The sequence below is a fragment of the Petromyzon marinus genome, chromosome 15 (genome assembly GCF_048934315.1).
Source record: "Petromyzon marinus isolate PM22_M1 ecotype Great Lakes invasive population chromosome 15, UKy_Petmar_22M1.pri1.0, whole genome shotgun sequence".
Classification (NCBI taxonomy): Eukaryota; Metazoa; Chordata; class Hyperoartia; order Petromyzontiformes; family Petromyzontidae; genus Petromyzon; species Petromyzon marinus.
In genome coordinates, this window is record NC_133681.1 from 1,907,207 (window position 1) to 1,929,300 (window position 22,094).

At 54.2% G+C, this 22,094-nt stretch overlaps 1 protein-coding gene across 3 annotated transcripts in view; it reads right to left on the bottom strand.

Annotated features, from left to right (window-relative positions):
• Positions 1-1,782: 1,782 nt before the first annotated feature.
• The window catches only part of LOC116942563 (sodium/potassium-transporting ATPase subunit beta-1-interacting protein 3-like), a 51,874-nt gene continuing 31,562 nt past the window's right edge, over positions 1,783-22,094 (bottom strand). Inside the window, exons 2-7 of one of the 3 annotated variants that reach the window (XM_032954624.2) lie at positions 18,799-18,936; positions 18,205-18,285; positions 11,148-11,447; positions 10,313-10,373; positions 7,299-7,383; positions 1,783-5,629 (exon numbers count right to left, since the gene is read on the bottom strand). In XM_032954624.2, coding sequence (XP_032810515.1) covers positions 5,620-5,629; positions 7,299-7,383; positions 10,313-10,373; positions 11,148-11,447; positions 18,205-18,285; positions 18,799-18,936 — 675 coding nt within the window. In that variant the 3' untranslated portion in view covers positions 1,783-5,619. The other 2 variants (XM_032954626.2, XM_076067197.1) reach the window with 2 other exon arrangements.

Below are 22,094 nucleotides of genomic sequence, written 5' to 3' on the forward strand. Positions count from 1 at the left end.
TAAGGGGGGGTGGGGGGATAAGGGGGATGGGGGATAAGGGGGGATGGGGGGATAAGGGGGTGGGGGATGGGGGGGATGGGGGTGGGGGGATAAGGGGGGTGGGGGGATAGTGGGGGGATAAGGGGGGGTGGGGGTGGGGGGATAAGGGGGGTGGGGGGATAGTGGGGGGATAAGGGGGGGTGGGGGGATAAGGGGGGATAAGGGGGGATGACTCCGGACCGAGCGGCCCCAGCCACCTCGTGCGCCTTGCCACTCGATGCGTTTCGGAATTCGGCAACCGTCACTTTTATTGACAACAGCGACAACCCCACACCCACCCCTCACATCCATTCACACGGTACTCAGCCCTGGCGGGAGGAAGGAGTTGGGGGGGGGGAGGAAGGAGTTGGGGGGGGAGGAAGGAGTTGGGGGGGAAGGAGTTGCCTCTCTCCCCTGCCTCTCCCCCCTGCCTCTCTCCCTGCCTCTCCCCCTGCCTCTCCCCCTGCCTCTCTCCCTGCCTCTCCCCCTGCCTCTCCCCCTTGCCTCTATCCTCTCTCCCCTGCCTCTCCCCCTTGCCTCTCTCCCCTGCCTCTCCCCCTTGCCTCTCCCTCTTGCCTCTCTCCTTGCCTCTCTCCCCTGCCTCTCCCCCTTGCCTCTCTCCCCTGCCTCTCCCCCTTGCCTCTCCCCCTTGCCTCTCCCCCCTTGTCTCTCCCCCTTGCCTCTCCCCCTGCCTCTCTCCCTGCCTCTCCCCCTGCCTCTCCCCCTTGCCTCTCTCCCTGCCTCTCCCCTTGCCTCTCCCCCTGCCTCTCCCCCTGCCTCTCCCCCTGCCTCTCCCCCCTGCCTCTCCCCCTGCCTCTCTCCCTGCCTCTCCCCCTGCCTCTCCCCCTGCCTCTCCCCCCTGCCTCTCCCCCTGCCTCTCCTCCGCCTCCGCGCCTCTCGCCCAGCCTGGGTCTCCAACCGCCCCGTGGACCGAGAAGTTGAAGGGCGATCAGCAAAGTGGAAAAAGTCGCTAATGGGGTTTGGTGGCGAGTTAATTGTCTCGGTAGCGAGAGTGGCTAGGGCTAGAGTGAGTGTGTGTGTTTGAACAGTGTGGTTAGGGCACGTATGTTATTGAATAGTGTGGTTAGGTAATAGCTATTGTGTGTGTGTGTGTGCTTTAATTAGTGTGATTAGGGTTACGGATTGCGTTTGGATAGTATTGACAGAGTTTGTCTGGGTGACTAGTCAGGGTTATGGCTAGTGTCTGGGTGACTAGTCAGGGTTATGGCTAGTGTCTGGGTGACTAGTCAGGGTTCGTGCTAGGCATGGGGACTTGCATCTTCTCCACTGGCTGCGTCTGCTCACCCCAGTGCACGTGCCTGCTGCTTCTGCTGCTGTGACCAAACACGCAGCCCGCTGCCCGCCCGCTCCCCGCTCGCTGCTCGCCGACGAACCTCATGAGCACACGTGGGCAGGGCCGTCCATGGTGGGGGGGGGGGGCGACGGGGGTTTGGGTGGCCCCGGGCAAACCCATCACCGTCCGTGCGGGTTCCCTCCGGGCGCCTTCAAACTCAACCCGAGGTGTTACATCTGACACGACCGTGAGGTCGAAGCGCGCTCACACCCTCCCCCCCCCCCCAAAGCGCGGGGCACGGGGCGGTCGCCACGATTTTCCGTGCACGCAAGGGGACAACCTCTGGGCACGACCAACGACTGCTCCATCGACTCCGTCCGTCCTCCGTCAGCCATGGACGAAGCGAATCGACCCCAGAGCCCCTCGCGGGCGCGTCCCCGTCCCAAGCCGCACGCTCCCGACAGAGAAAATGCCAAGGCATCATTTGTTATATTCGTCGAGAGGAACATGTCAAAACGAAATTGGAAATATGCAAGACAATTTACATGTCGGGCTAATAATAGTAATCGGTTCGTAATGTGGCGAAGTCGTGTTTAACTTTAAATGTATATATTTTAAATACGCGCGTGTGTGTTTTCATGTGTGTGAGATGCACCGCGCTATTAGACCCAGATTTGTCTGGGTTCGATTCTCGGCCACGGCGAACATCAGTGGCGAGTGATGTCAAAACCCTGCCCTGGGACCCCCCTTTCCCCCACTACTCCGTCGACTCGGCCTCAATTGAGTCACCTGGTGCGGTGTGTAAACAATTGCTTAACATCGGCGCTGGGTATAGAAAGACAAAGGCGGCCGGGCGTGGTTTCTTGCTGCACCACCACGTCGTAGCCTTAATAGGTGCTCGCTAACAGCACTTACTCAAATATTCTGTATGGCTATACGGTGAGAAGGGGTCTCTTGTATGGGTAGTTCGTGTCACGAACACCCCCATTATACATGGTACATCCCACAGCCACGTCTGAAACGCCATAGAATCACGGCATGTACCATTGTATGTACAGGTTGAAGGGGGGGGGGAGGGTGGCGGGGTTAGGCCAGGCATTTACAATTATTTTTAAGTAGTCTTAATCAGGGATGCCCCCTGTGTTGCAATGGTCAGCACAATCGACTGGTAAGCCTCAAGTCACGGGGGAGGGGGGGGCGGGGAATGATTCTTAAACCCCCCACCGCAGTGTTCTATCCGCCGAGCCAAGTGGTGGCACTGGCAAGTCACGTGTGATGGGGCAGAGTGTGGGGACTCCCAGCTCCTCCACGAGACGTCTCGCCAGCGTGAAAAGACAAATAAAGCCCCCCCCCCCACCCCTGCACGCCCCCCTCTTAAAAGAGAGGAGAGAGGAGCTCCCTCGAGCTTCTTATCGTGGATCCCCTCGCTCCAGCAGCGGCGTTTTAGAAAGCACTTGCGGGGCTGCGCCTGTGCAGTCACCACGGCCACTCCCCCCGCCTTCTGCGCGTCTCTCTCGCGAAGCGTCCGCGGCGGGGCGCGTGGGGTGGTTCGGCCAACTTCATAGCACGAGGGAAGTAGTTCGGCATGAATTCCGCATCCCTAAGATGTTAATTACAATTCCAGTCCACCCACGCCGCCACCACAACCTTCACCAGCAGCAGCAGCAGCATAGTCTATCGATTGAGTCATTACCATCATCATCAGCAGCAGCAGGAGGAGGAGGAGCAGCGTTTGGTCAATCCATTGTTGGAAGACAATCTCCCCAAGCCGCCTCCATCTGTGTGATCGAGATGCGATTTCGATATCTTCTGCTGCTTTAGCTGCTGTTTGTTGTTGTTGTTATTGGGTGCAGTTGTGAACAACAGCCATGTGAGACATGAGTACATCCTATCGGCATCATCATTGGTTCACTGCAGCTCAAAGACTCCGCCCCTACGAGGCGCGTGGTGAGGTTAGGAGATGTCCACGTGCGCGGCATTTGAAGGTCCGCAGACCGGGATCGGTGACCTCGCCGACAATTCTGTTCATCGGGGAGGGAAGTTCCATATCCGGACAGCGGAGCGAAGGAGGAAGGAGCTTCTGTCCAGGGAGCAATGTTGTTACGGGCGTCCCGTGATGATTCCGTTTCGTGTAAAAAAATAAAATAAAAACGTGTTCAAAGGTTCGTCCCATGTGGGGTCTTTGGCGAAGACGTGGGCGCGATGGGACTTGGGCCGTCCCGTCACCGTTCCCGTTAAAAATGACTCACTCGTTAATTGATTAGTTCGTTCGTGGATTGATCAATGCTTGCTTGGTTGATCAGTTAGTTGATCATCCGGTTAGTTGATCAGTGGGATGGTTTTATTGGTTAGGCAGTTGATTAGTGGATCAGCTGGTGAGTTGGTTGATCAATGAGTTGGTCCGTTGGTTGATCATTCGTGTGGATGGTTGATCATCTGGTTAATCATCTGGTTCAATGGTTAACAAGTTGTTTCAATGATATGGTGGCTTGGTTGTTTCATCAGCTGATTGCGTGGGCTGCTTGGAAGATTGAGAGTTCAATAAAAACAAATTGTTTTGCTGATGTAGCTGCGTTGGCAGTGCTGCACAAGCACAGACAACAATAACAACTCAACACGGCCAGTATCAGTATGAAAGGCGACGTTTCGGGCAGTCATCCTTCTTCACAGCACATAGACAGGTGAAGCAGAGGGCCATTGCCTGAAACGCCGCCTATTACGGTACTTTTTTTATTTAAAGGCCAGTGTTATTGACGAATGTTGGAGTATTATTTTATATTTAGTTATAAGTTAGCCCACGAGAGGGCAGCATAGGATCAGGGCTCGATCTCAAAGAGAGCACGTGACTTCGTCAATGGACGATCTCAAAGAGAGCACGTGGCTTTGTCAATGGACGATCTCAAAGAGAGCACGTGGCTTCGTCAATGGACGATCTCAAAGAGAGCACGTGGCTTCGTCAATGGACGATCTCAAAGAGAGCACGTGGCTTCGTCAATGGACGATCTCAAAGAGAGCACGTGGCTTCGTCAATGGACGATCTCAAAGAGAGCACGTGGCTTCGTCAATGGACGATCTCAAAGAGAGCACGTGGCTTCGTCAATGGACGATCTCAAAGAGAGCACGTGGCTTCGTCAATGGACGATCTCAAAGAGAGCATGTGGCTTCGTCAATGGACGGCTTCTCTCCGCATCACTTGACGGCAACGATAGAAGCCATTATTGTTTATAATGATCGCTATCAATATTGCTTAAAACAAACGGCTATCGGTTTCAAACAATAATGTGACGTGCTCTATACTTTCGTACGACATATACAGAGCGACTGGTCAACCATTTTGACTTGCGTGCATATTGTTACCGGCGTTCCATTCGGTGGCATCGGAAGTTGCTGAGCACGCAGCGTTTGTACCTCTTGTGCAAGCAGATGCACGTAAGTGTGTTGGACTTCCTTTCGCACCGCACGTAGCCAGCCGTGCCAATTGGGTTACGCAATCGTCAGATCTCAACTTTGCCACGCTCACAATAGAGGCGATGGTCGGTTGTGCAATGACCAAAAGGATAACAACGTCGGCACATTCGCAAAGTTAGGTCGACACTTTAATTTCCCCCGCGTGTGAAGGGAATAAGCCCACAACTGCAGGGGCGTCGTTTCAAATCATGGAATTGTGACGTTATTGTGACATCATTGTGACGCTGTTGTGACGTCATTGTAGCATTAAAATTGTGGCCGGGCGTGGCGTTGGCACAATCGGGAGCAGAAGTGGTGCATCTGCCATTCATCTCAGCCAGGCAACCCATGGCCCCTTGGGTCTGTACCGTGACCCCCCGCCAGCGAGTCTTGGACACTTCACACGATGTCCTCAAAGCGCACCTAGCCTCGCACGAGCGCCGTGGTGAAGTCACCACCACTTTGGTGGTGAATTGGCAGCTCTTCTCGTTGTTTCTGGCCGCTCATCCCCTCGTGTGCCGTTTGACGGCCTTCATAGGTGCTCCGCTAACAGCACTTGCCTCCCAGAGTCTGCTGAACGCTATATGGCGGGGACCTTTGTCTTTAGTTTTACAGTTTGGAGACAACAACAACCGCCATTCGCCACTAAGTGGCGGTGACGACATCGCACACACACACACGCGCACACGCACGCGGTGCGTTCCGTCTCCACGTGTCCGTGTTTCTTCGGGTGTGGCCGCACACTATTCGCTGGTTATTCGCTGGCGGCAGGCTTCGTGTGTGGAATTGTGAAGTGGTTGGTAACAATTTCATCTTCTCCGTGAGACGTCGCACAAATGGGCCCTCCTCGCCTCCGTTATTTAGTTCGGGCTGTTTAAGAGACACATCAACAACAACAACAACAAATTACCATCTTTTTTTTTAAACAGTTCACGAATAATCGGGCAGTCAACAAATATTACTTGTCGAGTATATTGTATATACTTGGTATAATACGTCAACAATTTGTCAAATTTCTCCCAAATTTATTCCGATTGTTCCGCGATAGTGGGTCACGTCATGGGATGAAGACTCCATTCGGAAATCTCGCAGAGCAGTGCCAACCATCTGTGTTGCCGGAGACCGGCCCGCAGAAGTGAATCTCGCAGAGCTACCTCTGACGTTCTTTCTTTCTCCCACGTGGGAGTAATATTCGCCGCACGACGGTCAAACCGGTATTTAGAATGATCTCAGCTGCAATGTGGCCACGTCGACCTGGTTAACTTGACCGTGCTGAGACCATGAAACTTGAGAACCCGGCTTAATCACAGGCGACTTGAAACCTGGAATCGAACTCAATGATTTCAGCGATGCTCGCTCAGCGCTCTGACCCAACCCCGTAGCATCGGACGTGGCGGGGAGGGGGGATGGGGGGGGGGACGAGGAGGGGGGCAGCGGAGGGCTGAGCCATGCCCTGGTCAATGCTCAACCCCTCTTGGAAATGACTGCAATCGAGGCCGGATTATCACTCGTTCCGTTGCGCCTCTCACGTGAGTTTAAGCAGTGCCGGATTAAGCGAGTGAAGAGCCTGTAGCATGATGTTATAAAGGGGCCTTAAATAAATAAATAAACACGTTAAAACACATAAATTAACTTGTATAGTAAAGTAATTGGATTTTTTCATTTGCTATACAGCCAGATAACACGACAAATCGATAACCTTAAACACCCAGTCGTTCATACAAGTTGAAGGCGGTATAGTACTATAGTAATAGAGCAAGAGCAGAATCACTGAACCGGAATTGATAGCTTGAAAGCATTTAGCGCGGGGCCCTTGAAAGTGCGGGGCCCGTAGCATCCGTAGCTACTACATCCGTAGCGACTTGTGCTACTAGGATAATCCGGCACTGAGTTTACGGGTTGCTTAACAGTGACTATGCTGTGGGGGTGGGGGGGAGACACGCAAGGGAGTGGGGTGGAATCGTCGCCACAACAGAAGCAGAAACAGCAGCAGAAGCAGAGAATGGGCAGTGGTGATGATCAGGGGCTCAGCCACACTGGGGAAATTGAGGCCATCTGGCACGCTCTCCCTTGTGATATGTTAACTACCTCGCGTGGCGTAAAGGTGGTCGTGGGTTCCATCCCGATCATGACGCCTTTTTTATATCGAGTTTGCGTCTCTCTCTCTCTCTCTGCCTGTGGTCGCGTGGATTTTTCTCCTGGTCCTCCGGATTATCCCCCGCTCCACATTTAGAATCAGCATCGCGCGTGCAGAGTGTATGGCTGCTATACATTTCCACGTGATGATAAGCCACTTCGATAGCTAGGTCGTTCCTGAAAATTGTTTTATATATCGCCCAGCGGGGCATTTACCTGGTAACAATATTAAATAAATACTTGCATCTCCGCAGCCGGCCCTGGCATAATTCGGTTTTGCGGTGGAAAAAAATGTATTAGCCCTATCTGGAGAAGCATTCTGGGGGGAGGGGGTGCCCTGACCCCCACAGTGGCTGAGCCCCTGGGCAGGGACCGAGGAGGAACAAGTTGAGAGGGTACTTACACATAGACAGGCTTTAACTGTAAGTGTGAAACTTTCTGTGGGGAGTGGTAGGCTGTGTATGAATGGAATCCACCTATGAAGTCAACTGGGTCAGAGAGAGAGAGAGGAAGGAAGAAGGAAATAAATAACTAAACGAATAAAAGAAAATCGGAGAAGTATTTTAGCGTAAAAATAAAAAATGTTAAGAGTGAAAATAGGTTTGTAGGGATGTAACGATTTCTGTCACTCGGTGATCCAATGGATTTTGACAATACGACAGGAGACTTATTTGTGATGATTGTTGTTATCGAGTACGCGGCATCTATATACTGCACTGGTTATGATTATATCTCGATAGTGGTATCAATCTATAGGGATGTGATAACACAGCTCCTTGATCACTCCACTGCTGGATGAAGACCTCCTCCATGAGGCTTCTAGAATGGGGGAGGCCTTCAATCAGCAGTGGATTGACAAACATATTTTAAAAATCATTTACGGTAAAAAATTATATACACTGTTATTTACTTATTAATATCAAGCTGTAGTTTTTTGTTTTAATCAAAAGCATGAACCGTGATCATGCAAAACTGAGTTCAATCGACAAATAGATTAATCGTTACATCCCTAGGAGCAGAATATTGTGGGAGGAGAGATGGTAGAGGCGGGGAGAGACGAGGGGGAGAGACGAGGGGGAGAGACCAGGGGGAGAGAGAGAGGGAGGGAGAGATGAAAGGGAGAGATAAAAATGGAGAGATGGGGAGAAACTTAGAGATGTGGAATCCCTGCAGACCAAATAACGAGAGAAACAGAGAGACATTGAAAGGGGAGAGAGGGAGTCATTGCAAGAGAGAGAGAGATTGGATAACAGTCACAACACACGACCCCGACCATTCAGAGTAGGGGGGGGGGGGTGGGGGTCTCTACGAGTCCAGAATTCCGTGCCACTCTCTGCGAGATGGCAACCACTGAGTACTGCCCGTTGGCGCGTGCCTCGATACATACAATTTGTTTATTTTTCATTGGTTTTGCGACGCCACGCTTATTATTCAAGTCTCGGTGACTTCCTGCTCGAATGAACATCGAGCCCCGCAGAGAGCGGTGGAAATTCCGCATTACCACGGCAGGGGCGAGTATAATATCATCATTGGACAGCAGTCTTTTGACTTTCGCGCCACGCGCTGCTCATTTTGGAGCGACGACGACGACGACGATGATGGTGATGATGATGATGACGATGATGGTGATGATGGTGATGATGGTGATGATGATGATGGTGATGATGATGATGGTGATGATGGTGATGACGATGATGATGACGATGATGACGATGATGATGGTGATGATGGTGATGATGGTGATGATGGTGATGATGGTGATGGTGATGATGGTGATGATGCTGTGCCGAGCCAACCACCCCAACCGGGGTGTTTGCTCGCGAAAACCTCCTTGTTGCGAGCGACCTCGCTCCACGACGGAGCCACCGGGTCTCTCGCTGGCTCAGTGGGTCGGCAACACGAGGCTTCGGAGACGCGTGCGGCTCTTTAAGGAACTGCTTCGTGACTCTGCGTTATTTACTCAGGGACCACCGTCTCCTGTTCACCAAAGTGCATCGCGGCTCTTGAAATATATTTTGGCGGGGTTTTTTAATCTGAATTCCAAGATTAAATGGCTCGTTGTTATTTCAATTGCAGAGCCCTGCACTGACTCATTCAGCAGTACGGCTATTGCCGCTTGCCTGGGCTCGCGGACTCATTCGGGTTTGCAAATTAAAAATTTTGTGTGCGATTAATTTGATGCTCATTTTTTTGTGTGTGATTTAAATGAATAAAGCAAACTGGTGCTCGAGTAGAAATTGCACGCAGGAATTGTAGTTTGCGCGCGTGTACGTGTGTGTACGTGGGTGTAGGTGAGTGTACGTGTGTGTACGTGGGTGTAGGTGAGTGTACGTGTGTGTACGTGGGTGTAGGTGAGTGTGCGTGTGTGTCCGTGTGTGTACGTGTGTGTCTGTGTGTGTACGTGTGTGTCTGTGTGCGGTGGAGGGAGAGCAGTGGTGCAGCGGTTAGCGTGCCGCCCTACGGACCTGGCGGCCAAAATTCGATTCCCGCTCACGACCACGAACACCGGTGACGATTATCTGAACCCTTAATGGGCCTCCCCTAGGTCAACTCAGCCTCAAATGAGTACCTGGTGCGGTGTGTAAACATCGCCATTGGGGAAACAAAAGCGGCCGGGCTTGGTGTTGGCCACCCATCACTTGCCCCAACAGTCTGCTAAGGCTATACGGGGGATATTTGTCTTTGTATTTGGCAGTCAACTAAATCAGTCAACCCATGGCACCTGGGTCTGTTCCGCGACCTTCTGCCAGCGTGCTTTCGACACTTCACAGCCTCGAAGTGCATCGAGCTTGGCACAAGCACCGTGGTGACGTCAGCGGTTATTGTTTTGAGAAAGCAGTTGCCATGGCGACCCCATGATGAGTAGGGTTGCCATCTCTGGGAACATCACGGCATGCGGGGAGATCGCGAGTCGGGCAATGTTATTGGTATTGCGCAACCGACAAAAAACCGGGACTTTCAATGCCCAGTGAAGACTGAGAGTTGTTCCCAGTGCAGCAGCAGCAGTCCCCTCAACAACCCCGTAACGTTGGGCCAACGTTGGCAATCGGTTGGAACCGTTGGATGAACGTTGGTCCGACGTTGGCATATTTACTGGGAAGAGGACGATCCAGGGGAAACCAGGGCAGATGGCAACCGTAGTAACGAGCAGCTACGTTGCACTGCAGGACGCGGGGAGGAGTGACGCGGAGGTGGGGGGGAGTGACGCGGGGGAGGAGTGACGCGGGGGGGAGGATGACGCGGGGGAGTGACGCGGGGGGTGGGGGGGAGTGACGCGGGGGGTGGGGGGGAGTGACGCGGGGGAGGAGTCACGTGGGGGGGGGGGTGATGCAGGCAGGAGTGACGCGGGGGGTGGAGTGACGCGGGGAGGAGTGACGCGGGGAGGAGTGACGCGGAGAGGAGTGACGCATCACTTACAGCTGTCTTCTTCTTCCGTGATGACGCTCACGACGTAGCAAGAGTAGACGAATCCGAAGAGCTGCGGGACAGCGACACACGGGGCAGATGGACAAACAACACGAGAGGGACATCAACGAGACAGACGATGAGAACGAAGCGGACGAGACACGCGATGAGACACGCGGTGAGTCGAGCGGCGAGATGGTGAGAGTCTTTGTCTGCGGGTGGCTCGCACGGGCGCTACTGGCGCTGCTGCTGCTACTCGTGCTACTGGCGCTAGTGCTGTTCATGCTGTTGCTGCTGGTGGTGGTGCTGGTGGTGGTTTGCTGGTGCTGGTTGTGGTGCTGGTGGAGGTGCTGGTGGTGCTGGTTGTGGTGCTGGTGGTGCTAGTGGTGGTGCTGGTTGAGGTGCTGGTGGTGCTGGTGGTGCTGGTTGTGGTGCTGGTTGTGGTGCTGGTGGAGGTGCTGGTGGTGCTAGTGCTGGTGCTGGTTGTGGTGCTGGTGGTGCTGGTTGTGGTGCTGGTGGAGGTGCTGGTGGTGCTGGTGATGGTGCTGGTGCTGGTGGTGGTGCTGGTGGTGGTGCTGCTGGTGGTGCTGGTGGAGGTGCTGGTGGAGGTGCTGCTGGTGGTGCTGGTGCTGCTGGTGGTGCTGGTTGTGATGCTGGTGGAGGTGCTGGTACTGGTTGTGATGCTGGTGGTGGTGCTGGTGGTGCTGCTGGTGGTGCTGCTAGTGGTGGTGCTGGTGGTGCTGGTTGTGGTGCTGGTGGTGCTGGTTGTGGTGCTGGTAGTGGTGGTTGTGATGCTGCTGCTGCTGGTGGTGGTGGTGGTGCTGGTGGTGCTGGTGGTGGAGCTGACCGCAAGGAGGATGTGGACGCCGCTGTGCAGCACCTCGAGGTAGGGGTACTCGAGCAGGCAGCCCGACACGCGCAGCAGCACGTGGCCGTCCGGGGCCGACCCGTCAGGGGCACGCCCCTCCCCGCCCTCGCCCCCCACCGAGGGACCCCCCAACACGGCACCACCGCCTCCTCCTCCTCCTCCACCGCCTCCCACGGCCAGCACGGGTGCCGAGTCCACCGCCTGGGCCACACAGCCCGGGCCGTGCTCGAGGAACCAGGAGCGGTGGCGTGACGCGGTGAAGGTCAAATAGTCGCCACCCTGCGTGGGTCGCCCAGAGGGTGGTTGGGGGTGGTTCGTTAAAAAAAAACGTTCACGTCGTCTTCATCTTTAAATGATTATGTTGATAATAATAATTATGACCACGATTATCATTATTATTATTGGTAGAATTTCAACTCGTAACGCTCCGTCATCGCGAGTGAGGAGCGATGAGAGAGAGAGAGAGGGGGCGACTCAGAGAGAGAGAGGGGGGACGACTCAGAGAGAGAGAGAGGGGACGACTCAGAGAGAGAGAGGGGGGACGACTCAGAGAGAGAGGGACGACTCAGAGAGAGAGGACGACTCAGACAGAGAGAGGACGACTCAGTGAGAGAGAGAGGACGACTCAGAGAGAGATAGGACGACTCAGAGAGAGAGAGGGGACGACTCAGAGAGAGGGGGTGACTCGGAGAGAGAGAGAAAGTACGACTCAAAGAAAGAGATGAATCGGAGAGAGGACGAGTCAAAAAGAGAGAACGACTCAGAGAGAGAGAGAACGACTCAGAGAGAGGGTGCGACTCGGAGAGAGAGAGAGGACGACTTAGAGAGAGAGGCGACTCAGAGAGAGAGAATGACTTAGAGAGAGATAGAGGACGACTCAGAGAGAGGACGACTCAGAGAGAGAGAGGAGGACTCAGAGAGAGAGAGGACGACTCAGAGAGAGAGAGGACGACTCAGAGAGAGAGGACGACTCAAAGAGAGAGAGAACGACTCAGAGAGAGAGAGGACGACTCAGAGAGAGAGAGGGCGACTCAGAGAGAGAGGACGACTCAAAGAGAGAGAGAACGACTCAGAGAGAGAGAGAGGACGACTCAGAGAGAGAGGACGACTCAGAGAGAGATAGAGGACGACTCAGAGAGAGAGGACGACTCAGAGAGAGAGAGGACGACTCAGAGAGAGAGGACGACTCAGAGAGAGAGGACGACTCAGAGAGAGAGAGGACGACTCAGAGAGAGAGAGGACGACTCGGAGAGAGAGAGGACGACTCGGAGAGAAAGGGAACGACTCAGAGGAGCCAGGAGGAGGAATTACTGATGAGCGGGAAGGCAGCAGCAGCTTTCCCATCTTCATCATCAACATCGACATCAAAATCATCATCAATGAAATTCTAAATCCCAGGTCGCCCTTTACAAAAGAAAAAAAACCTCCCCCCACGCTCGCCTTCCCCCACGTCCCCCTCCCCCCACGCACCCTCCCCCCACGCCCCCTCCCCCCACGCTCGCCTCCCCCCATGCCCCCCATGCCCCCCTCCCCCCACGCTCGCCTCCCCCACGCCCCCCTCCCCCCACGCCCCCCTCCCCCCACGCTCGCCTCCCCCCACGCCCCCCTCCCCCCATGCCCCCCTCCCCCCACGCTCGCCTCCCCCCATGCCCCCCTCCCCCCACGTCCCCCTCCCCCCACGCTCGCCTCCCCCCACGCCCCCCTCCCCCCACGCCCCCCTCCCCCCACGCTCGCCTCCCCCCATGCCCCCCTCCCCCACGTTCCCCTCCCCCTATGCCCCCCTCCCCCACGCTCCCCTCCCCCCATGCCCCCCTCCCCCCACGTCCCCCACGTTCCCCTCCCCCCATGCCCCCCTCCCTCCACGCTCCCCTCCCCCCATGCCCCCCTCCCCCCATGCCCCCCCCCAACGCCCCCTCACGCCCTCCCCCCAGCTCACAATCCCTTTGATCATTTCCGATTGCAGGCGATCCGAGCGCTGTACAATAATCCAAACAGATTTCATTCTTCTTTGTTTTCTGTCTGCACAACCTCCGCCCGCCATTATATTGCAGTGGGGGAGGCGGGGGTTACATTAAAAGTCAAAGGCGCAGCCCCTGCAAATGCTTGCTCACGCCTATGCCGACAGGATGTGACCTACACTCCACGGTATTTGGCCTACTCTTCCACACTCGTCAGACGTCTCTACCAGATATGTCATAATAATGATAACATCTCGTCTCATCTCGAGTTATACGTATACAATGCGCTTTACAACAGTAATCTATATAAGACCTTAGTTTGTACATCTCAATAAACCTCGGGGGGCACTTTCCGACAAGGTAAAAAGCTGAAATGTGGTACATCGGTACCTTTGAGGACACACACAACATGACTAATCTGAAAATCCCAGATTTTTTATTTTAAGACCCCCCCTAAATCTCGATTTTCAGCGCAATAAATAAACAAGTGTGTGCGTGGTGTCATTCAGAAACCGTTCCAAATATAAGATTGTGGGTGTTATCGTTTGACAGCGCGTTACACAGCAAATACAATTAAAGCGATAACCATTCTATATTTTTTTATTGTTTTTCAGATATATCGGATTCAAGCGGTTTTGAATGACAAAATCCGCATTTTATGATCTCCAAATCTGAATAATTCGAAAACTATAAAAGATAGGAGAGCTTCCCCTCACAGTATATTAAATTCATGCATTGTTGTTCTTTCTAATGAGAAATGAACGGGATCTTTCAATTGATCGGTTTCCTATGTGTTCGTTTTTAAATGTAAGAAGTTGAATGAAGTCGTCAACAATTTCTGTGTTTTTTGGGGAAACATAAAAATGTTTGGAGTAGTTGGTGTCTGATCGTAGACAAATGGACAATTAATATTTATATTTTTAAAACATTTAAAGTTTAATACAGCTGTCACTACATGACATATGCAATGACATATATACAGTACTCAGTGTCAGATTTATTTAGTGGAACGTTACTTAAACATTATTTTACACAAATCTCTATTCTTTTTAACACGTAGAAGGCTTTTGCGACCAATATCATCCATAATAAAGTTTCTTTTCGTTTAGATCGCGTAAATATATAAATGTGTCGTTAAACCCGCCACCACCCGACACAGCCGATTAGTAAGGGGTGTGTCACGTAAACAGAACGTGGCCAATTCGTCACTAGTACAGCACGCCGGTGTGTTGGAGAGTAAATCCACAACATTTACAATCTGAGTTGTACGACGTTTCGCCAGTAATTACAACTCGCACCATCAAGCGGACTGCTAGATTTGTGAGATTTAACAATTTTTTATTTACTGAAATTTGGCGATAACAACGAATGCAACTATGAACAAAAAATATTTCTTTAACTTTTGCCTGGCGAAGACAGGCTTTGGTTAACCATTTTGTACATGGAATGATAGCGGTTAAACTTCGAGAGTGTGGCTATGAAAAGTGTTGGTGTTAGTTATGGTGACAGGGAGTGGTTACGGAGGGGTTAGGGTAAGCCTGCTCGCAGCTCGTGCTGTGCCAACGGCTCGTGCATCACAGCGAGAAGTGCATCGGTTTGATTCCCGACTCGGGCGCATTGCTCCGTGTGGCGTTTGTACGCTCTCTCCATGATCTGCAGAGTCTGTACGTATAGGTATGTATTTGTGTGTCTGTGTGTGTGTGGAGCGGTTGTGGAGGAGTTGGAGGCGCTGCTGCTGAACATGGAGCGTGCCACTAAGAGGTGGGGCCTTACCATCAGCCGCACCAAATCTAAGCACCTGCCTGGGTATTTTGTACCATCGGACACTCCACCCCCACAACTCCCAATCGGTGATGGAGCAGTTGTGGAGAGAGTGGAGAGTTTCCCATACCTGGGCAGTGTGCTCATGACCGGCTCCGGTTTGACAGCAGAGGTCTCACTCCGAATCATTCGAGCGGTATTATATTTTGATCGGTTGCGTAACGCTGTGTGGAAGCTACCAGGTCCGTCGCTCCACATAAAGCTTCAGGTCTTCTCGGCCACAGTCATTCCCTCCCTTTTCTACGCTTGCGAAACGTGGACCCCCCTAATGGAACATCTTCGCCGATTACAAACATTTAGGCTGGCCTGCCTACGATCCATCCTGGGTTTAACCAGGCTGGATTGTGTGAGCTCACAAATGCTTGAAAGATCTGGACAAAGTTCCATCGATGAGCTCCTCCTGCAGGCAAGGCTGCGTTGGCTGGGCCATGTAGCCTGCATGCCCAGCCACCGCATGCCGAAACAGCTTTTGTTCGGCTGGATCGAGGGGGCTAAACGGGCGCGGCATGGGCTAGAGAAGAGATGGAGTGATGTGGTACAGGAGGACGTGGAGCTGAGTGGACTTGCCGATGACCGGTACCAGCGGTGTCAAGATCGGCCTCTGTGGAGGAGGCTCGTGAAGGACACTACTGGGCAGTTGGGAGGCAGTCGCCCTCCAACAACAACGGAGGGCGGAGGAGCGACGCTCACAACAACGAGCGGAGCGCCGGGTGGCTAAAGCACAGCAGGTTGGCACAGTAGGTGGCACAGGTGGTGCATCAGCCAGTCATCTCAGTCATCTCAGTCAGTCGATCCGTGGCATCTGGGTCTGTCCCATGACCTCCTGCCAGCGGGCGTTCGACACTTCACGTGGCCTCAACGTGCACATGGCCTGGCACAAGCGGCGTGGTGACGTCACCGCCACTTGGTGACGTCACCGCCACTTAGTGGCGAATGGCGGTGGTTGTTGTTGGGGCGGTGGTGTAGCGGTTAGCGCGCTGCGCTACGATCCCGGCGTTTCGAGTTCTATTCCCGCTCACGGCCACCAACACCGGTGACGATTAACTGAACCGGTCCTGGGCCTCCCCGTAGGTCGACTCAGCCTCAAATCAGTACCTGACGCGGTGTGTAAACATCGCTGCTGGGGAGACAAAGGCGGCCGGGCGTGGTGTAGGGCCACCCACGTGTGTGCCGTTCCGTCCTTCATAGACGTTACTCGCTAGCAGCACTTGCCCGAACAGTCTGTTGAGGTTACAAGGGGGATCTTTGTCTTTGCCCCACGCGCGCGCACTTCTGTCTCGGGGCTCTGGGAGCTAACAAGTAAGTCGTCACGTGCCGAGCGGCAGTGGTCACGTGCCGAGCGGCAGTCGTCACGTGCCGAGCGGCAGTCGTCACGTGCCGAGCGGCAGTGGTCACGTGCCGAGCGGCAGTGGTCACGTGCCGAGCGGCAGTGGTCACGTGCCGAGCGGCGCGGCGCTTAATTAGCGCGGTCCCCGCTGCGCGTGCTGCGTCTGCGGGTTTCAGATTTCTTGGGGGCGGGCGGGGGAGGAGTTGAGGGGGGTGAGTGAGGGAGGGGGAATACGAACAGATATTGAGGAGGGGGGGGGGGTCGATAAGAGGATGGAAGAGTTGGGTGGAGGAGTGGGTGGAGGAGTGGGGTGGTGGAGGAGGGGGTGGAGGAGGGGGTGGAGAAGGGGGTGGAGGAGGGGGTGGAGGAGTGGGGTGGAGGAGTGGGGTGGAGGAGGGGAGGAGGGGGTGGAGGAGTGGGGTGGAGGAGGGGGTGGAGGAGTGGGGTGGTGGCGTGGGGTAGGGGTAGGAGGAGTGGGGTGGAGGAGGGGGTGGAGGAGTGGGGTGGAGGAGGGGGTGGTGGAGGAGGGGGTGGAGGAGGGGGTGGTGGAGGAGGGGGTGGAGGAGGGGGTGGAGGAGTGGGGTGGAGGAGAGGGTGGAGGAGGGGGTGGAGGAGTGGAGGAGGAGGGGGTGGAGGAGTGGGGTGGAGGAGGGGAGGAGGGGGTGGAGGAGGGGGTGGAGGAGTGGGGTGGAGGAGGGGGTGGAGGAGGGGGTGGAGGAGGGGGTGGAGGAGTGGGGTGGAGGAGGGGGTGGTGGAGGAGGGGGTGGAGGAGGGGGTGGAGGAGTGGGGTGGAGGAGAGGGTGGAGGAGGGGGTGGAGGAGTGGAGGAGGAGGGGGTGGAGGAGTGGGGTGGAGGAGGGGAGGAGGGGGTGGAGGAGGGGGTGGAGGAGTGGGGTGGAGGAGGGGGTGGAGGAGGGGGTGGAGGAGGGGGTGGAGGAGTGGGGTGGAGGAGGGTGGAAATGAAGGGGAGGGGGGATTAATCTTGTTGGTTCTTTCGGTAAAGTCACGTAGAATGAGAATGAGAGGGGGGATGGCGGTCCGGCCATTGGCGGCGATGAGCAATTCAACAAAGCAAAGAAAAATTAACCAAAGCTTAAGGGGATCCAAGTAGCTCAAGGGGCCTCGGATTTATGACAACATCATAGGGCGTATGAAATGCCAAAAGGATGATGGGAAAAGGTGGAGGAGGAGGAGGATGGTGGAAGCTGGAGGTGGGACAGCTGCTGGTGGCGTGCTCGCGATGGGAGGAATCGAGGCGTGAGATGTTCGCTGCTGGCGGGATGTTCCCGACGTGGGGGGAGGGGGGGTGTGGATTAGAGGGCGCGTGTGGTGCTGCATTAAACACGCGGTGGGGGGGGGGGCTCAGGGGCTCGGCAGACGCCGCGAGGAGATTCCTCGCCGAGATGCACCGACAGCGAGACGCAGGCACACAACCAGAGACAAAATACCCCCCCCCCCCCGCACCACCGATAGCCTCAACGGACTGTTGGGGCAAGTGCTGTTAGCGAGTAGGGGGTGGGTGGCCAAAACCACGCCCGGCCACCTTTGTCTCCCCAGTGCTGATGATTACGCACCCGCACACCGCACCAGGTACTGTACTCATTTGAGGCTGAGTCGACCCAGGGGAGGCCGAGGAGCGGTTCAAAATCTTCTCCACGCACTGTTACTGGTTCGTGAGTGGGCCATTGAACGCGGTTTGTAGTGCAGTGCGATAACCAATGCGTGCGTGTGTGTCACACCGTCTCACGCTGTGACACGCACACACGCACACGCAAGCACACACACACGTAACAGGGATGTGCTCCAGATTTTCAGAATAATTCCAAATATCAGGCCGAGATACGAAACGTCGAACACTTTGTAATGAAAAAATGGGTCTTGTGGAATGAAGTCACGGGGCGTGCGGAATGAAGTCACGGCGGGCTGCTCACCTTGGTGAGGCCGCCCACCTCCAGGTAGAGGCAGATGATGAAGACGTTCCAGGCCACCCACAGCACGCTCCACGCCGCGTACTGCACACGCACAAACACAAAGATAACCCCCCCCTCCCCCATGTGTAGCTCACAAAGAGTGTCGGGGCACACTCCGGAATGGTGGCGCATGAGGGGGCGGTGTGGCCAGAACCACGCTCAACCGCCTTTGTCTCCCCAGTGACGGTGTTTACAAACCGCACCAGGTACTCGTGTGAGGCCATGCACTGGTTTAAATATTCGCCATGCACTGGGCCGGTGAGTGAGCGAGTAAGTGTGCTAGCGAGTGATCACGTGAGTGAGTGCATACAAGACTGAGTGAACGAATGGGCGATTGACTGAGTGAACGAGTGGGCACGTGAGTGAGCGAGTGAACGAGTCGTCAAGTGAGTGAGTAAACAAGTGGGCACGTGAGCGAGCAAGTGATCAGGTGAGAAAACGAACGAGAGTGGGCACGTGGGTGAGCGAGCGAGCGAGTGATAAGGTGAGGGAGTGAGTGAACGAGTTACCTAGCGAGTTGGTGAACGAGAGTGGGTACGTGAGTGAGTCGCTCACCAGCACGATGTAGCGGGGCCGGCACTGCACGGTACCGAAGAGGCCTAGGATGAGGAGGAGCACGTGGAGGAAGTTGACGAGGATGGGCGCCCACTGGTAGCCCAGGAAGTCGAACACCTGGCGCTCCAGCACGGCCACCTGCGGGGAGAGGATGGCGAGGCCAGGAACGTGGCCACGGAGATGATGAAACCAATAAAAAAAACTGATACCAACTATCACGACGTGTCGGAGGCAACACAAGCTTCCGTCTTCCACCTGAAGATGGAAGCTTGTGTTGCCTCCGAAACGTCGTGATTTTATTTTTATTTTTTATTTTGGTTTATTTCACCAACTAAACTATGAGACATGTTTTTTTTATTTCACCAAGCTATGTTGATCTGTTTCCGTAGCGACCTGGCTATCACGAATGATAGCTCAACGAAGTGGCTTGTTATCATCATCATCATCGCATTACAGCATCCACATACTCTAAACGAATAGAGATGCATAGAGACCCATAGAGATCCATAGAAATGCATCGAGACCAATAGCGATACATAAAAACACACAGACTAAAATAAAACCAAACCATTTTTATTTTACCAGGTAAGGCCCACTCTGCTACGTAGCTCTTTGTCAGGAGCGACCTGGCCATCACAAATGATAACTAAACGAAGTGGGCTTATCACGTGGAAATGCATTGCAGCCAGGGTCGTGATTGAACCCACGACCTCCTGTGTACCAGGCGAGGTAGTTAACATCTCCTAGCCACCGTGGTGATGATGAGAGAGAGAGACACGCAAACTCCAAATATACAGCAGGCATCGTCAGGGTCGTGATCGAACCCACGACCTCCTGCATACCAGGCGAGGGAGTTAACATCTCCTGGCCACCCCAGGTCGCCTACAAAACAAACATTGTCCTTAATTTGTTTTTCTCCCACCCACCCATCGAAATCACAATTTGAGTTCTGATCACTTCACTTCCAATTGCATTTCCCCTGGTGTATTGAATATCCCCGCTTGTTTAAATATTCCCGTGGTGCTTTGGTGTCAACCTGTACACTGTATCCGTCCATGAGCTGCATTACGAAACCCAGCGACCCGAGTTGGGCTCCCACTCACGATCAATAATTAGCACGATTGGCTACGTACGGTGCGAAAGAAGTTCAACATACATACAATATCATTGGCCAATATTTTTAACCGCTCATGGGCCACCTCTAGGTCGACTCAGCCTCAACTGAGTCACCTGGTGCGGTGTGCACGCATCGTCATCGGGGGAGACAAAGGCGACCGGGCGTGGTGTTGGCAACCCACCCCCCTTGTGTGCCGTGCCGGCCTTCGTAGGTGCTGCTCGCTAACAGCACCTTGCCCAAACAGTCCGCTAAAGGCTACACGGGGCGCCTTCGTCTCTGTTGTGGACATGAGCGCGGTGAGTGTGATGCATGGGCTACGTCGTTCGTGGGTTAATTTGAGTAATTGTATCGTTTGTGAGTTTGATTCCCTCTCGGTTTGTATCGATTCACCAAGGGGTTATTTATCGCAGGGGGCCGGCGTCATTATCCCGAAGACGCTCAACTTGTTTGAACTTTAAGCGTGCGTCCGTGCCCAAGCTCGAGACGCGTGGTGCGCCCTGTCGGGAGCGGTGGCGCGGTGGTTTTATTTTATTTCACCTTTATGTAACCGGGTTAATAAAAGTAAAAGAAGACCCTTGAGGTTAAAAACCTCTATTGCGACGGGGGGGGGGGGGCGGGGACTGGCCCTGCGCTGCCAACCAGGCCCACCCGAGTTCCAATCCCGCTCACAGCCAACATCGTTCGACGTTGTATAACCGAACCGTTGCCTTGGCCTCCCGGGTGCAAAGCATCTGCACTGGAGAAACAAAGACGGCCGGGTGTGGTGCTGACCACAGCCCGCCCCGTTGTGCCGCGTCGTTCCGGCCTACGTAGCGTGCTCGCAAACAGCACTTGCCCCGACCGCCGGTGTAGGCTATACGGCGGCGGGTGACCTTTGTCTTTGTTGCGTGGCACCGTTTTCTGTTGGATCCCGTCCAGGGGTCGACAATCAAAATGACAAGAAGAGACGTTTTTGTTTGTTCGAATTCGACAACAACAACAACAACAACAAAACCCCCTCCGTATTTCAAGAGGCGAAGAGCACTTGCGTGGTGGTGCATGCGAGACGGTGGTGGTGAAGAGGTAACGCGTCACGAACCATCATCCCTTTAAAGAGCCGCGTGCGCCAGGCAGATTGCCGACCCGCGGGGCTCGTCCCTAAGAGCCACGCAGCTCAAGACTCAAGATGCATTGATGAGTGATCATCGTGCCCCTGCCCAGTACAGACAGACGGACACAATCTTTCTTCTGTCGTACGGCGGCCGCTGATGTGGATGACAGAGCCACGACTACAATTTCACATTGAAGGTGGTCAAGCCACAGATAACCTCGTCAGGAGCAAGCGGTGTGGTGTCGCTGTGATGATGTCTCCTTCTTCGTATGTGTGGATCAGACCATTGTGCCGTTGCACGTCGTGCCGCGGTCTGCTCTGGATGACCACAGTCGCACACTGCTGGGGGGTTTTTAAATGTTCCATTTGTGCATCATCAGCTATTCGCGTCTGCTGCCATGGTTGGTGCAGCGGATGCGGTTTAGCGGTATGGACAATGAGCAGCTTCGTGGAACATCAAACCCCAGGGGGGATCTTCTGCATCGGATCTTTCACAACAAGGTGTGAAAGATCCATCCGCAGAGGCGAGCAACAAACTCCCTCGAGCAATGGGATTTTTAGTGAACTTAAAAGAAAAATTCCGAGTTCATTCAAATGAGTTCACCTGCATGGATAACAACAACAACACTCCCTTGCGATGGAAGTGTCTCGTTTTTTTCCCCCAAGGATGCCCACCCAGGATCAAGTAACAGACAGTACGTGACTGCTCTATACATCTCCACACGACGATGAGCCATTTGATTGCGCGGTCATCTACGGCCAGGTCGCTTCTGAGAAAGAGCCATAGAGCTCAAGTGGACCTTAACCTGGTAAAATAAAAAAAAAATTGTTTAATTCAAATGTAGACTTAAAACTTTCGTGACTGCAGGAATTCATGTTCTTTGTTCTTTCGGTAAAGTCACGTAGATAGAAAACAAAAAATAAAAACCCACGACGTTTCGATCGCAACACCGACGTTTTACCCACGCCGACTGACTAGTGACTCCCGCACCCCACGTGGTTTAACACCGTAGCAGCCGTACAGTTTGTGCCCGCAAGGCAGGGCACGGTTATTCATTCCATTTCTGCCAGGATTCGGACTGAATTGAC